Consider the following 16379-nt stretch of genomic DNA (forward strand, 5'->3'; position numbering starts at 1 on the left):
AGACAGCTCTGAGTACAGTAAGTGTCTGAACCAGGACACACAAGGCCAGGATTTATGGTATTTTGAAGTAGCTTGCATAGGAAGCGTTTCATTTGCACTTGACTGGCCCCCTACCTATGTGGGAGGTTGCCAAGAATGAAACTCATACACACAAAGCACTAAGACAGCTAAGGTTCATGATTTCCTCTTCAAGAACTTTTCAGACAAGCTCTTTTGCATGGATTTGAAAGAATATGCCACAGGCACTCCAGAAAGCATTATTCAAGCCACATGAAGTTAGTAACCTCAAAATAAAGAATTTACTTTCTTGCCAAAGGTTGAATTTTTTCCAAGCCTAATAGGTTAACTAAATGAGGTCTCAAACCCAGGCTGTTAAGACATCTTCTACTACCTTGTATGCATCTAGAGATTGTGTTATCTAATACAACCCATTACCTTCAACTAATGAGTTAGGAATTCCTCCTGACCACCACCATTTACCCATGCCGCTGCAGAACGTGTCTTACACACATGGGACAGAGGTAAAAGCTCAGACAGCTTCAGATCCCTGACAGACAATTGTAATCCAGTTAGCATAAATTATAAATAATACGTATTGCTACACACCTACCAAGGTTTTTCTTATCTCCAGGTTTGTCCTTCTGTGAGGTGTAAGTATCACGTTACCACGTTGCTCAACAAAACCACATGAGAAGATGTTGGATGAGAAGGGTCTGACTGAGCCCAGAGGGGTAAGTCAGTATTAGGGTGCTCTCTGTGTAGCAGTAATTGCTTCATTCTGGGTTTGGGTTTGAAATGTTATCACGAGTGGACCCATATAATTTTGAAGACTGCCAATCATAATGAGCAGAAACACCTTACCATTTATTTTCAAAAACCCAAAGAGCTGACAGGAAGTCATACCATATTCCAGCCAAACACAGGATATAATACTTTTATGAACTGTTTGTATTTACATTAGATAAGACCAGTAAGCAGGGGAGATGACCCAAACAGGTTTAGCCATAAAAAAACTGCATAATACATCAAAACTAAACATCAAGCTTCTGAAATAGCTTTATTTAAAAATAAAGCTAAAATGTATCTATGTCATGCTGAAGAGCCACCCCTTTAGTGTGTGTGTAGTTGTAGAGGTTTTTGTTTAGTTTGAACAATTGGTTCACTCACTGTGGATGTTGTACTATTGCCAAGAGAGTGAAAAATTAAAAACGCCACAAAGACAAAAAAAGCAAATTGAATCTGAGGTCTGTAAAAATTGTGGAATGTACATATTATGTTAGCAACGTATGTCCAAGACTAGAGTTTAATTATACAAGTACATTAGCAACAAAATTCCATAAAGTTAATACCTTCTGTGCTACCACTTAGCAGGAGGAGAACAACAAAATCAGTCTTTCATGTTACAAGCCTTATGCTAAGAGTGAAGATAATTTGTCCTAGTTGACTTGGAACTATTTCAATTCAAATGTAATAATCTCCAAATGAAGTATTTCTGAATTGATTTTATCGCTAATATTTACTGTCCCCTTGCTTTCCTCACTCTTCCTTCTCAGTCCCTAAAAAATATGAGAAAATAAAAAGGAATTTGAAAATTCAGTTTGATCTGCTGTTTTGTGCTTACAGGCCCAGCCACCAGTGTTTAAGGCTCTTGTTTGCTTTATTTTTAAAATAGGTTTTGCACATCTCATTAAATCAGACATGTTTTATCATAGATTTTTATAAGGCTTATACTTTTAATGAAACTAAATTTAAGTAGCATCTTCTTTTCAGAACACATTTGTCACTGGGTTCATTGTAGACACGACACATGAGTCAAGTACCATATTAAACATTTTCTTAGGCAGACTGAATATCATTCTACTTCTTGTCCCAGTATCACCACCCTTACAGCTTCTATTGAGAAGTCTTTAACTGCACCAGACAAGCATCCTACAAAACCAATGTCCCTTGAACAAAGCAGCTAAGTAAATATTCAGTACTGGGTAGCTAATAGAACTTTTGTTATCACTTAGATTGAAAGAGCATACTTACTGCTACGAAGAGCATGCAGTACATAGAGAATGAAGAATGGCCAGAATAAAATGATAGTCTGGAAAAGAAAAGATCAGACATCATTAGTTTTCTTTTACAACATTCAGTCTGCAGTGATACTAATCTATATTATACAAGTGAACTGGTAAAATGCAAGTATGTCCATACTACTCTTCAAGGAGGCTCCCTAGGCACATCACACAGATTTCTGACAAACCGTACAGACTTCATTACTCAGCAGTTATCCTTTTCCAGATCTAAGTTGATTTATACATCAGGCAGTAAGTACTAGGCTTTTGACTGAAGTTTGAACAGCAGTGGAATACATCTTTAGAGAAAGTAATCAAGTGTCCTTTAATAGTTCATCTTAACAAATGCCAGAATACTTTAAATATAATTACTTCTTAAAATTCCTCATCTTTTAGTCACAGTATATGCATGAATACAAATTACATTAATCATCCCAAAACACTTACTTGCATTTAGTCACTATCAAGAGGAGACTTATATTACATTTGTACATCTTTGTGAAATGTATGATTGACACAGACCCTGACCATTTATCATTGAAGGGTAGGGTGAAAGGTAGGAATGCAGTTTATTAGCCAGGCAACTGCAAAAGACAACAACTCAGCTAGTATTTGTAGAGATGATTCATATCTCATTTAAAGTGTCAATACTGGCTTCAGCTCCCAAAGGCTTTAAACAGGTCTAGGCTGAAGGAATTTGCCAACTGACACTGACAGTCCAGGATTCTTTTGGTCAAGTCCTTCCCTAGACAGCTGGTTTTTACACAGCTGTAAAATAAATGCCACCCACCCTCTTCCAGAAGGCAAAATGGAAAGACATTTTTAATTTAGTCTTAATCAGGGAGATGAACTGTACTTAGCACTACTTTTTCCATTTTATGCACAGAGCCTTGTAACAGTGCTGCTTCACAGGCCAACCAGCCAGGTCTCAGCCAGCCTTTTGTGCAATTTAACCAGAATACTCCTCCCCCAGCAGTCTGGCATATCAAAACATGGCCAACTTAATAAAGTTTCACAGCTCTGCAGGTCCCTTGTTTTGGTGCCTCTACCAGGCAGAGAACCTGAAGCCAGGGAAACTCCTGGTCAAGACAAGCATTTCCACTCTTTGGACTAGGAGTAAGGAAGGCAGCTCTGATATGCAGCAAGATAATGAGGTTAAAGACTCAAATACCACAAAGAAGGCAATGAAACTGTCTTGTGCACAAGTGAAACTGCAACATTTCCTGAATTAATTTGCACGTATAACATTTAGAAACTGCACCAGAAAAAGCCCACATAGGTTTATTCCAGAGGTTTTAGAGCTTTCGGTCTATGGTTATTTAAAACATTGTCAACAGCTTTTGGTTTCAGAGATATTAAATAAGCAATCTGAAAAAGATTACGTATTTCACCAACTGATATTTTCCAATTAACTTTTTAAAAAGCTTTAAGTTTTTTCTTAAAAAGAAAAAATTTGACTATGTACTAGCTTCAGATTTTTAAAGTTCAAAATGTTCAAATGTCGAGATGTTTAAAGTTCAAAATCATTTAGATTACCATTACCAAAACCATTAGCTAGACATTTCTTTTCCACTCTTGTACTCTAACCCTTAAAATTCCTGGGCAAGAGTCCACCAGGAAAACCAATGCAACAAGCATTTTGAAGAGCCCTGTCCTTCAAACATGTCATCTGAGAACAGAAAGCATGCTGTTCTACAGATACAGAATAAGGAATTCTTGCTCCTATGACAATATTTTGTTCAATAGCTCTAGGGCTATTACTGTTGGCCATAAGATGGCATTTCCTATAATTATTGAAAGCAACCTGTTGCCAGCTAAAGGAATTTAGAAGACTAGTAAGTGATAAAAGGAAAAAATACCATTCTTTAAGTTTGTTTTGGAATTCCTAAGCTCTTTTTAAAGTGTTCTTGACTACTTGTCTTTTTCGTTTCAGGAATGCATTAGCCTAAGGTACAATAAGAATGCCTTGCCCCAGGTTGAAGATTACAAATTTTGAATGCATTCTTATCAGGCATAGATAAGTATGCTGTATATGACTGAAAATATTGTGCTTAGCACATGAAGTATTGCCAGAAATTCAACTGGGACAAAGTACTGATCCAATTTGTATATTGTGCAATCCCAGTGAAATTTCTTTGGCAATACAGCTGTTTCTAGACTTCTTAAAAAAACAGACATTTAAAAAAGGTCTTAAAATCCTTTCAAAACACTAAGATTGACAATGAAAACTTTCCCAACAATTCATCAGCACATAAATAATGTCTTCCCAAAGCCAGGAGAACGTCACGTCTATCAGACCAGCCAAGCTTTTCCACAGCCCACGTTTCTTTGTGATCCTACTCTAAGTGCTGGTTTGCCATGAATCAGTAGTAAAATGCTACAGATGACTCTCTAAATCCCTACCTTTCACCAGTGAAAGAAAAGCTAACCTGTCCCAATAGGAATTCACACATCAGATTCCAAATTATACTTTTCAAAATAGTCTTAGAACAATATCCAGTGAAACTGAAGTATCATGAAATAGAGCTGGCAAGTGCAATTTTGATCTGATGGTTTCCAAAACAGCCAATTCTGATACCAAAAAAATCAGTTTTTCAGAGGTCCATGTCTTTCACTCTGTCAGTACCTGCGTCAGAGAATCTCTGTGGCAGGAACAGGCCTTCGTTTTAACAGGAAAAAAGCATAACCTTTAATTACTTCCACTTGGACATTATATTATTCCCAAGCCAGAATAATGTTTTAAGTATTAACATAAAACCAGATTCAGGTCTCAGCTGAGGTATAAAGTATACTCCTAGTATCCAGAGTACACAGTAGAGCTTGACATCATATAAAAGTCTTAAAACAAGGTAATTTAAGGGCTGTTTTGCTTTCTTGAAACTTAGTTTTGTCATGAGTTTCACATGGTTTCCACTAAAGACAAAAGAAAAGACAAGAGTTTTTAAAAAGGTTGTCATAAGATTGACTAGAATTTATCACTATGGTTTAATACTGAATCTCTGCATTTTTAAAGAATACCTGGAAAAATTAACAAAGTATCAATAATTCCTACAAGAAGCATATCAGCTGAATGACTGTTATTTTAGCCAGGATTTCTATAAGGTAAGAATACTAAGAGAGATTGCCTTAGAGGACTTGACACTGACAACCTCTATTACTTTCCAGGCACAAGGCCAGCTTAGCCTAGGGAGCAGGGACAGCCTGACAAGTTATGTTTCTTCAATTAGTAGAAAAACGGAACATAGTACACAGCACATAAAAGGATCATTTGCTTGGACTGTGAGTTACAAGAAAAAGCATGTTTTAACCAGTAAGTTCTGGGTGGCACTATGTTGTAGAGTACATGACTTCTTAAGTGAATTACTGCACACTGGAACTCAGTAAAAAAGCTTGATGTCTTGTCTTCATTTAACGTCTTCACATGAACACCTGAATGTGCAGAATTTAAGACAAATGCAGGAATCTGATGGGGAAATTAAGAGCCTTGGGAAACACAAGGCTAGAGAACAGCTAAACAAATATGCTACAATGGAAAATGAAATAGTGAGAAATTAAATGACAGTAGAAAGACATGCCACAAGAAAGGGTCTGTGGTGCTGCAAGAAACCTGGCAGAGGCTGAATGACAAGGAAATCTTCCCAATGTAACTATAGAATTATAGAATGATCCCTTGGAGAGAAAGAGAAGGTTCCGCAATCTCATATCAAAGCAAATAAATACACACAGCTGGATTAACCAGAATATCCTTTCCATCTTTAAATTCCCAGGATACTCCCACTCTGACCCAAAGCTTCCACTGACATTTGCGTTACCCATTCCATGATCTGGAGGTCAATAAATGCCAGAGTGCTGCAGCTCAGCTTGCCTGTGTTGAGTAAGCCAGTAACTGTGACAAGCAAGCCACATGCTTGTCAGTGAAATATTCCTAGTATTTCAACCCATGGTTTCAATTCCTAGTTCTACACTTAAATAACACATTCTTTAAAGTCAATTTTCTCTGTATTCAACAATCAACTTGTTCTCCCAAGATCCACTCTTTCTTTATGTGCTGGACTTGCACCACTACAACTTGCAAGATCAGTGTGGGCTATAAGGTTTGAGGACTCTGAAATTAAGCACTTTTGTCATTACTGCACAGAAAAGCTTAAATACAAAAGCAGTTCACCTACTGCACAATATCAGGAACTATCCAGAACCCCATGTTTCCAATTCCTCCACTTTTTTCCTTCTCTGCCAATAATTCTACCCACACCTCAGTACAAAGCCATAGATTTAAATACAGGAAAATGCTTCCAGAGTCTTCCCAGTTCAGTAATCCTCATCTGGAAAATTTTATAGACTTTTTTTCAATAGCAGACGTAACATTTAAGTAATAAAGTATCTTGCATAATCATATCTGGGGTGAAGGGTAGATCCACTCAGTTCTGCTTTATACAGTGGTAGATAGTGAGGAAACTGCCAATGCTGACATGTAATACACATTATTTAATACCATGACCATGCTTTTGCAGATTTTCCACTTTTGTCCTTTTACAGTCTCACACACAGTTAAATTTCTCTACTTATCTTACTGACATAAACCCAATCTAACAGGTTCTAAGAAGAGATAGGTGTTTACTAATTTCTAACCTCCTTCCTAATCACCAGCCTTTAAAACAAACACTGCAGACTGTGCAAGAAACAGGAGTACAAAGTAACTTTTTCCCTCAGGAAGAAGTTCAGCTCAGGATCAACAATAAGTAGTTTTAATCAGCACTAAGTACTACAATGGTTGTCTTCACTGCTAGATTGACCATATTCCGAAGTTGGTTAAATGCTTCTGCTGGCATGATTTGATGGGTATTTGTTTATTTACTTTCTGGAAATTGAAGAAATTAACTGATGATGCATTTAGATGTATACACGCAGATATTCTGCAACTTCTATTTAAACAAAAGTATTACACACTGATGGAAAAACCTAACAGAACACTGACGACCTAAGATAGCTATTTTGCATCTGATGGCAAAAGTTTCTATCAGCAGTTACCAGGGGAATAAACTGGATTGCAAAATAACCAATGATAAAAAAATAAAAAAAATCATACTCTTACTGATGTTTTTTCCTTTTAAAATAAGCAGCAGTCAATCTGCAAGTGGAAATTCCAATTTTTTTTACTTTTAACCAAGGGAGCAAGAAGTTACCAACTCCTGTCATCCATGCCACACAAAAACATGTACATTTTGAGCTTTCAATATTCCAAAGTCCAACAAAATTTCATGCTGCAATTTCCTAATGCACATTGCAAAACCATTACAAAACAAGTTATCTTTCATCAGTTCTGATTTTATCATTCTATTTAACTTAATGCACAAAAACAAAAGTTGAACTTTCCACTACATTTCCAGGTAGCCTCCTCCCCTACCACAGGGAAGAAAATAAAAATCAGGACTTTGTTTACTTCTCGTCTTAGTAAGTCCATCTCAGGAAAAGACTAGTAGTGAAAATAGCAGCAAGGGGTACCCAAACCAGTATTTCTAAAGACTAATAGTTTGCTCCAGATTACAGGCTCCCATTCCATTTATTATGTCTGCATAACTTACCCACATAATACTTTTTTGATTGGCAGTAGTGTTATTTTACAAAAAGTGAATGAAGTCAGAAAATTATAATCTCTATTAAATCAGAGATTTATGTGTTATTCCCTCTTTAAGGAACTGTTTTGAGCAAGAAGTGCTTGGCAAGTATGCCAGCAGATTGTTGTAATCTTCAAAGAAGAAAAGTAAAGGAGGCAGTGGGAGAATAGTTCAGGGGATAGATAGCTGTTCCTGCAGTACTACTTGGCTGATACAGTTATACACACCCAAAGTTTTAGCTCAAGTCACTTTAGATACAAACTTTGCAAACCACTGAAATTCTGTGAAGCAGAAGATGTATCTACCTGCTTAGTCAGCCACAAATAGCTTCCAAATAGTTTTCAGGATGCACTGAACACGGACACATTTTAATTTCAAATTACCTTAAGCATGATAGGCTACTGAAATAGATATCAAGTCCAGCTTTGTCTGAAAACCCGTTAAAGGGGGAAAAGTTTTCGTTTCAGTCATGAAAATGAACATTACCTATCACTACTCAAAAAGTCCAGTTCACACTAGGGCAAAAGAGATGTAAGATCAGAAACAAGATCCAGATTGCAGAACTGCATCTCAGTTAATTAGAGTATGTTCACCTTTCAGATTCAATTCTCCTCACCACCAGTCAGTTTCTTTGCAAAGAGCTCCTTTTGCTCCCAGATCAAGTACAGCCCCATTTCAACATGCACTGCCAGTCCAGCAGCTTCTATGGCCTACTACTGAAAGGTTTTTATTCACTACCATCACTCAGTTTTCCTTCCATGTAAAATCATGTGCAGTTGCCCTGACTAAGCTCCACTTCTCAAATGTGATGAATAACTTCAATAGTACTGTAAATGCTCCCAAACCAGCCAGGTTATACCTTGAATAATAGTAATGGCATAAGGGTGAAAGCCGTGTTTAAGAGAAAAGCTGCACCATCTGAATAGTAGTACATGTGTGCCCTTCCATTCCTTTCAAGCTGCTTCAGTTGTTTTTTGTGTGTTGGTTTGTTTTTTTCTTTTTTTTTTTGCATAAATTAACCTCAGATGAAAACTCCTACGCCTAGAAATTTCAGTAGTGTAGAACACTTCACAGGTTGAAAGCTCCATAAAAGAAATAATCAGTGCTATACACAACATACCAGTATGTCCATAGTAAACACAAGTCTCTGGCACATCAGAAATTTCTGATTTGAGATGCTGATGGAAACTGCCAGATGAGAAGCAATCCCTTTAGTTATGTTTGTCTCATTAAATGCAGTTTGGTTTTCAAAGCTTTAAGAAGCTTCGAAACAGAATATTGGTACATTTTATAAAAACCAAGTAATTTTAATGCAAAATAGTTTTTCACTGTAGAAATAATCATAGTACTGACAGGAAATACGGAGAGGGCCAGACAGGTTATTTAATAGAGATAAGTTAACCTAAAGTGTATGTTCAGACTCTTGACTTACGTTTAAAAATTCCAGAGCAAACCAGTTGCTATCTAACAAAGGGAAAACAAAAGCATTCATTTAAATAGAAGTAAAGAATGCATAAGCCTTGGAAGTTGTGTTAAGTTTTTTTGGGTTTATAGTTGTTTTTTGTTTTAACACAATTACAGTTTTGAAGGGATACATAGAACAGAAATATAAGAGTTTCAAAAGTTTGGCTGAACTTCAGACAAAGTTACATGGTTCAGTTCCATAGTTATATCAGCTATCTGGCAGGGGTGTCCTGCTACTGAGAACTGCTCAATGATTTAACTGCACTCACAGCTCATGCAGGGCTACAACCAGAGAAAGAACTATGAACAAAACTGACAAATTCCTGGAAAACAAGTGGTAAAGAGCACCACCTTGTCAATTGTGTTGAAATAAACTACTGATGTCAAAATAGTCAGCTCTAATTTCCTGAAAACTTCCTTTGAAGATTACATTTTGAGTTTGCAATAGAGACTACAATGGACACAGCCTGTTTTGAGCACAGTCAGCATGGGAGTAGTACATCAACTGAAGCAGGGAACTATTTTTTCCTTTAGACATCTGAGTTGCAATATGAAGCTGTACATTAGTCATACAATTATCTTTATGAACCTTGACAGTTGTGTTATCTGTTACCACAAACAGATAACTGAAAGACTGAAATTAGAGAACTTAGACGGTTTCACAGACAAACACATCCTTGCTAGCCATGCAAGTCTCCTTTTGGGGGCCAACAAAGCTCAGACTGCACAGAGTGCCTCTGAAGTAGCAGCCTTTTACAATATGGTGTCATATTTACCACTTCAGGTTCAAAGGTTCAATTTCTATGTATGTGCTCAGTGAGGTGACAAATAATCCAGGAAGGGCAGTTTCCTGATCTGCTTTGTCAGGAGGTTTCCAGTGTTGCTCCCGACCCAGAACTCTGAACACTTAGGTCCCACCCCAACATCCATACTTAGCAAAAGGAGCTAAAAAATATAGTATCTAACAGAAATATCTAGACGTTAGTGACTGCAGTATTGTTACAAATTTACACTGCTCTGCTAAAATGTAGTAAATACTACTTTCAAGAAAAAATTGTAGTAAACTCAGGAAGCCTAAGCAGGTAGATAAAGGACCTCTTTGGCATAGACCCAGGATAATTATGTATAGGAAAAAAAAAATTACACTGCACAATAATTTGTACTGAGGAGAATTAGTTTAACCAGTGTTAAAGCAACAAGATACAACAAACTGTACTGCAAACTGCAACCAAATTTAGCATCCTAAGAAGAAAAACCATTATCAACTATGTGAATATGCTGGCACTGGCATTCAGTTAATTTTCTGCATATTCATACCATGCTCTGTTCCTCCTTCTTATTCACCTGTCCTATTAAGGGAAAAGACGGATTTCTGGAACCATAAATAATTATTTTGTTCTAACTTCATTCTAAAGTTCTGCCATATTAAAGCATGTTCTCAGAATTGGTTAACATGATTCAAACTTCAGCTACAAGAGGTCTTAACAACAAATTCCTTACAATATATACTCGAGAAGATTATTACAGCAACCACTTTTAAGTGCCTCCACTGCCAGTACTCATTTGCAGATCACCCACACTACTGCTGTGTTCAGGAACAGAGGTTAACCAAAACAGAGTACATATGCACACAAGTACCGCATGCACGCACTATTAACTGCTCAGTCAGAAACTTGCCATCATACCTAAAACTGTTTGCTTAAAGGGTTAGTCTTTCAAAGGACTGTTTAGACACATATTTTCACACCCTTCACTAGAAAATATCTGGACCTTTACTTCCCATTCCCAGCTTTGCAGTGTACTGACTGAGGAAGAACATGTTATGCTTACAGCCTCCCATATGCAACTGTTCCATGTCTAAGAGCAGGATACTTAAGCACTTTCCACTTGTAGAATAAAAAGGCTGCTTGGTTTACATGATGAGTACAGATCCCTGCCAAATGTGTATAATTGCCCCGTTTTCTCCATTTTAAAGAGCACGAAATAATTTTGGGGCTAGATGTTTGCTACATGTATTTTCTTGCTCTAATGAATACTTCTTCCTCCACTTTCAGAAACAGAAACCTGAACTGTCTCCTTGTACAACACTTAAACTGCATTGTTGTGGAAGTAGTATCAATAGATCAGTTCCAAAATGTGAAATAAGGTTTGGAATTGCATTCCTGAAGACTAAGTTTTATTATATTTTTTAAAAAACCCCAAATGCTGGACCGAGCAATTACCAAGGTTTGAAATTCAATCCAGATTCTTCAGTTCGAGTCCAAAAGGACAATAAAATTCCATCACAAAGGGACATCTGGCAGTTATAAGATCCAGATCTTATACATGAATTTAACAAAAAGTCCTCACATCTGCATCTCAAAAGAAGAACCAAAAAAGCCAGGAATACCTCAACAATAGACATTTTAAGAGACAGGGATGCCTCCAAATCTCCATCTTAAACGAGAGCTCAACAAATAAACTTCAGGGTAAAAGTTAATGAATTGAAGGTTTCAAGAAATTAAACCATATGTTGACCCTTCTCCTTTTAACACACCATAAGGTACAGCTGGAGAGGAACAAAACCAAAATGCAAATGCATTAACGAAGGTCAGCAATTAGAAAACTCTTTTCCACTCTCCCAGGTCTTCAAGCTTAGTGGCAAAGTTCAGAGAAAAGAGGCACTATCCCCTGCAGAGGACCTTACCACAATTACTGACAAGTGAGACAAGCCCAAGAGTCCATGAGACACGCATCCAGTGGTGCTGAAGAAGGCAGATGATGCCATGATGAGGCTGTCCAGATACTCTAAAAAGCCATGCAAAGGAGCCAGCACATCTCTCAGATGGTTAAAAAAATGGATGAGTATTCACAGGGCTTTATCAAAACTCCACAGCTACCTCCACATTAATGAAATATTTAACCCATTCAGTTACTGTGACAAGATCTCCACAGCTTTCAGATGATGTGGACATTAAAAATAATGGGGGGAAGGTAACTCAAAAGGTATACTCAAAAGGGTAGAAAATTATCTTTTAGGAGAAGCAAGAGAACCCAGCATATTTATTTTCCAGAAAAATTTAATCCTTTTTCAGGTGACATTTTTTTAAGTGGTTTTTTTTTTTTTTTAAATAGCTTTCACTATCATTGATATAGAATTGGTATAAAAACACATATTTCACATTAATCCAAAATTATGAAGAATAACTTTATTGTCCAACTGCCATGTATTTGAGTTGATTCTTAAACTTGTACCCACTAAGTGTATTTGTCCCAGTTAGTCTGTTTCACACCCACTATGGCACAACAGAAAACCAGGTACACTGAACATGCAAGAAGACAAAAATGTTAAATAAAAGCATTTTGCTTTCAAGTGTTTTAGGTTCAACACAGCATTAGCAAATCCATGTTTCTCATTCCTTACTGAATACAGACACTGTAAACTTGCTTTTCTCCTACATCATTGCTGCAGGAAATTATTCTAAAACGAGAAAATTGAAAGAAGTATGGTCTAAATCTTTGAAGTTCTGGGGAGGCATCATTTGCTTGAACACTAACTAGTGTATTATTATACCCTAGTGTATTGTCATCCCTGAGAAATTATTCAGCAGACACTGAGTACAGCATAATTCATGCCACAACACTTATTTTTAACATTTTGTGGATAAAATATAAGTTTAAATAGTATCAGATTCAATACACCTGACCTTTACATGGGGTTCTGCTGTGCAATTTGTGCTGTCAAGTTTATAAAATTATATATGTTTATACACACCAAAGTGACAGCACAATCCTAAATTAAGTTCTAAAAATACTGTAAGCTCTATATAGCACCTGCTACATTGTTTGAGAATTAAATAAGACTGATTCAAAGATTATTTTAATCACACACAACTTGTCAACACCAGAAATTTGGTTTTGGGGCAGGGTGGTATTCATTGATTTTGTACAGTTTTTTTTCAATTTTGACTCTTTTTGACGGAAAGGCTTAGGGAGTTTTGATTGATTTTAATTTCTTGTAGAAAGAACTTAATAAAACTGGAGAGAAACCCCTACCATCGTTACTAAGTTCTTACCTGCCTCAAATAAAAATACTGACAGAACCTTAATTTAAATCACATTTACTCTTTTTAAGATGAAATTTTACAACCAAGAGGAAATATTCATTTTTTGCTTAAGATGACAACTAACACTGACCCTTACGAGGTTCAGGTTCATCTAGTCAAGTGTGTCTCCTGGATTCCAGAGCCTGCTTCCTAGAGATTACAAATGCTCATCTACACGAAGGTAACCAATGTTAAATTAGCAACTCCTGATTGCCAAAATGAGTTGAGACCCCATCCAATATTGCCACACCATGATTCAGTACATCCCAAGGATAGAGTCAGAAGGCATGCTATCACCATCTTGAAATCTTGAAGCATGATATATTTCAGCTTAACTCAACAAATACCTTATAAAATTGCCTTCTTTCCCCTCTGCCAGATGCTAAAAAAAATCTATTCCAGAGCAATCAAGTGTTCACATACTAGAGGAAAAGAGCAGCTCCTGATGTTCTCCTTTGTTACTCCACTAGACTCTCAAGCCTCACTGTTTACACACTCATTTCAGACAACCAGCAACTACAGTAAAATATACTCACCAGAGGAATACTGAAATACTAATTCAGAGCTGCTGCTGAACAACTGTGGCTTCTGTTCAGTCTTTTGGATGCAGGAAAGCTAACAAACAGGATGCATTAACAACCTGCCATGGACTGGTTAGAGCAGACAGGTTTGGGAAATATGCATTAGCTACCAATAACGAACAGAGAAGTCAACACGTCCTATCTGCCCACTTCTCCTTGAGGAATTTGGGTGTTTTGCCAATCCACTCAAAGCCAGAAGAAAAGGAAGATGAGCAAAAATGGAAGCTACAAAAGCTAAAAAATATTAGAGATTAGTAAACACAACTCACTCAAACCCCCATTTTATCAGGGTTATGGCCTGGAACATCTCCCTGTTTTATTGAGCCCTGCTTTGTTATTTGAAAGGGAAAACAGCCAACTGACTAGTCATTATCCTTATAGGTGTTAAGGAAAGTACCCTAAAGGCAATTCAGCAGCATTAAAGTATATACCAGTACACTAAAAGTGACATGCTAATTGCAAGCACCAGTGACAACAGAACATCATGAGTTTGATGTCTCTTCATTCATAGACACTAAAACTTGTGCTTCTATATCAAATTTACTTTTCTGTAACTAAAACAACACAGGTCAGGCACCTTTACTGAGTTATTACTCTTAATATTTGTTTAGAAGGAATATTATGACTCCACACAAAACAGCTGACATCAAACCTAGCAAAACCTCCATAAAAGCTTGAGATGGCACTTCTGTACAAGTCATTCACCTCAGAAAAGTGCCACGGAGTAGTTCATTGTAAGTTTCTGCATCTTGCCTGAATTAAACACCAAATACTGCCTGAAGAAAGGACTGCCTTACAAAAAGGCATAGGAAAAAAGTATATGTTAAGTATTAACTAGAATTTTTTAATATAACGAGTGATTTTCATGTGGATTTTAGAAATCTTTAAGTGCTACAAACTTGGATGCATATGTGCCAGCTCTTACATTCATCTTTCAACAAATACAAATCAGATTTAGTAAGCACACCACTGTGTTTGTGATCCTCTGCTTTGCTGAGCCAGCAGCAGTAATCAAAGTGCATACATATCATGAAAGTTGTCAAGGAGAACCTAAGGTATTTAAACCTGAAAAGGACTGCTTTCAGCATGATGTACAGCAAACAATGCTTCAGTAGGTAAGAATTGTCTTATTAACCTCAGGTTAGAAAGTGAAACTTATAAATTACTTTGTAGTTGTTAGCTTTTAATATTATGTACTGGCTTTTGCAAATTATTATTAACATTTTTTATATCGTTTGCAATCACTTTCAACTGCTTTTCATATAGTATAACTTTTCAGCTTTTTGTGGCCAATGCCCTGGCCCCTGTATAGTTTGTATTCTCAGAACATAATTTATAGACTATATTTTAGTTTGTAAACAGTGTTAAACATACATTATAGCTTTAGCTTTTGCATTAACTTTTACAGAAGCTGCAGTTGTGAAATAAAAGCTAATACTTTTATTTTTGTACCTGACCAACAGTATAACTCAGATAATTTGTAAAATAGTTAATGTTGATTTAAAGTACTTGTGGAAATAAACTGTCTGCATGGTCAGATAACATTTAAGGAATGGATGTGATAAGGACTCCTGCCATCGGCCCTTTGACTATCAATAACTGTTGCCTGCTGAAATCATGGAATGGGGGGGCATTGTGAGGAAGTGACACACAACTCCCCAAAAGATAATACACATTACTGCACATACTCTAAAAAGCAAGTTGGGGTCAAATCATGTTGAAGAATTCCCAGAACATGCAAATGAGTTCAAAGAAATGCTTGAATAGGTGTAATTTTTATGAATATGTATTTGACCAATGCAATGGAAAAAGTATATAAGAAGAGCTGTTATGATTAACTGGTGTGCCTCTAGCTATGGCTACACACCCACCACTGTTCACTGTTCCATTTATCCCTTATTAAACCTTTAAAAAAAATTTTAGAAGTGAGCCTTGTTTTTCACAGAAACCTTACTGAAACTGACCATCGCTCATAAGCACTTTATTCATTTAAACAATCAATCCTAAAATCCATTGGTTTCTATTCCCGATAAGGCAAGCGTGTATCGTAATACTGTTGTTGCCACTGAACAATAAAAATTAACTACTTTTTTTCTCTCATGTCCCCATGTTGTAACATAGTAGACATATGCAAAGAGTTGGAAACATTAGATTTACATAAAACAGTACTGGAACATGATATGCAATATGTTTGCCTAAAACACAGGCTGTCTTCTAGAAGTTCCTGCAAGCTGTGTTTTCAACCCACTCTGAACCAAACTTACACATCCCAGTACTATAAAGAACTTACACAGCTTACTCCATAATCTTCACGTGGGGAAAAAAACTACTTCAAATGTTTCTTCATTCAGTATTACAGTTAAGGAGAAAATGGAAACACTTTAATTAATTTCTGTTCCACTTCCAAAGTATACTTTAGAAGCTTTCATCTTACACCCACCTCTTCAACACACACACAACTTTATTTCAGAACAAGAAGTCCGATTTACTTAGGGATGCTCCATACCAAAACTATTTTATACTTTTAATTAGTAAAAAATCATAAGAAGAAATAAGAAGGGAAGCGATAACTAA

At 36.6% G+C, this 16379-nt stretch overlaps 1 protein-coding gene across 1 annotated transcript in view; it reads right to left on the bottom strand.

Annotated features, from left to right (window-relative positions):
* Positions 1–16379, bottom strand: part of PLPP1 (phospholipid phosphatase 1) — a 63422-nt gene that overhangs the window by 13130 nt on the left and 33913 nt on the right. Inside the window, exon 4 of the mRNA XM_033085094.2 lies at positions 2032–2089. Within this exon, the coding sequence (XP_032940985.1) occupies positions 2032–2089 (58 nt within the window). The remainder of the gene's footprint in view (positions 1–2031; positions 2090–16379) is intronic.

This window comes from Catharus ustulatus, chromosome Z (assembly GCF_009819885.2).
Source record: "Catharus ustulatus isolate bCatUst1 chromosome Z, bCatUst1.pri.v2, whole genome shotgun sequence".
Taxonomy (NCBI): Eukaryota; Metazoa; Chordata; class Aves; order Passeriformes; family Turdidae; genus Catharus; species Catharus ustulatus.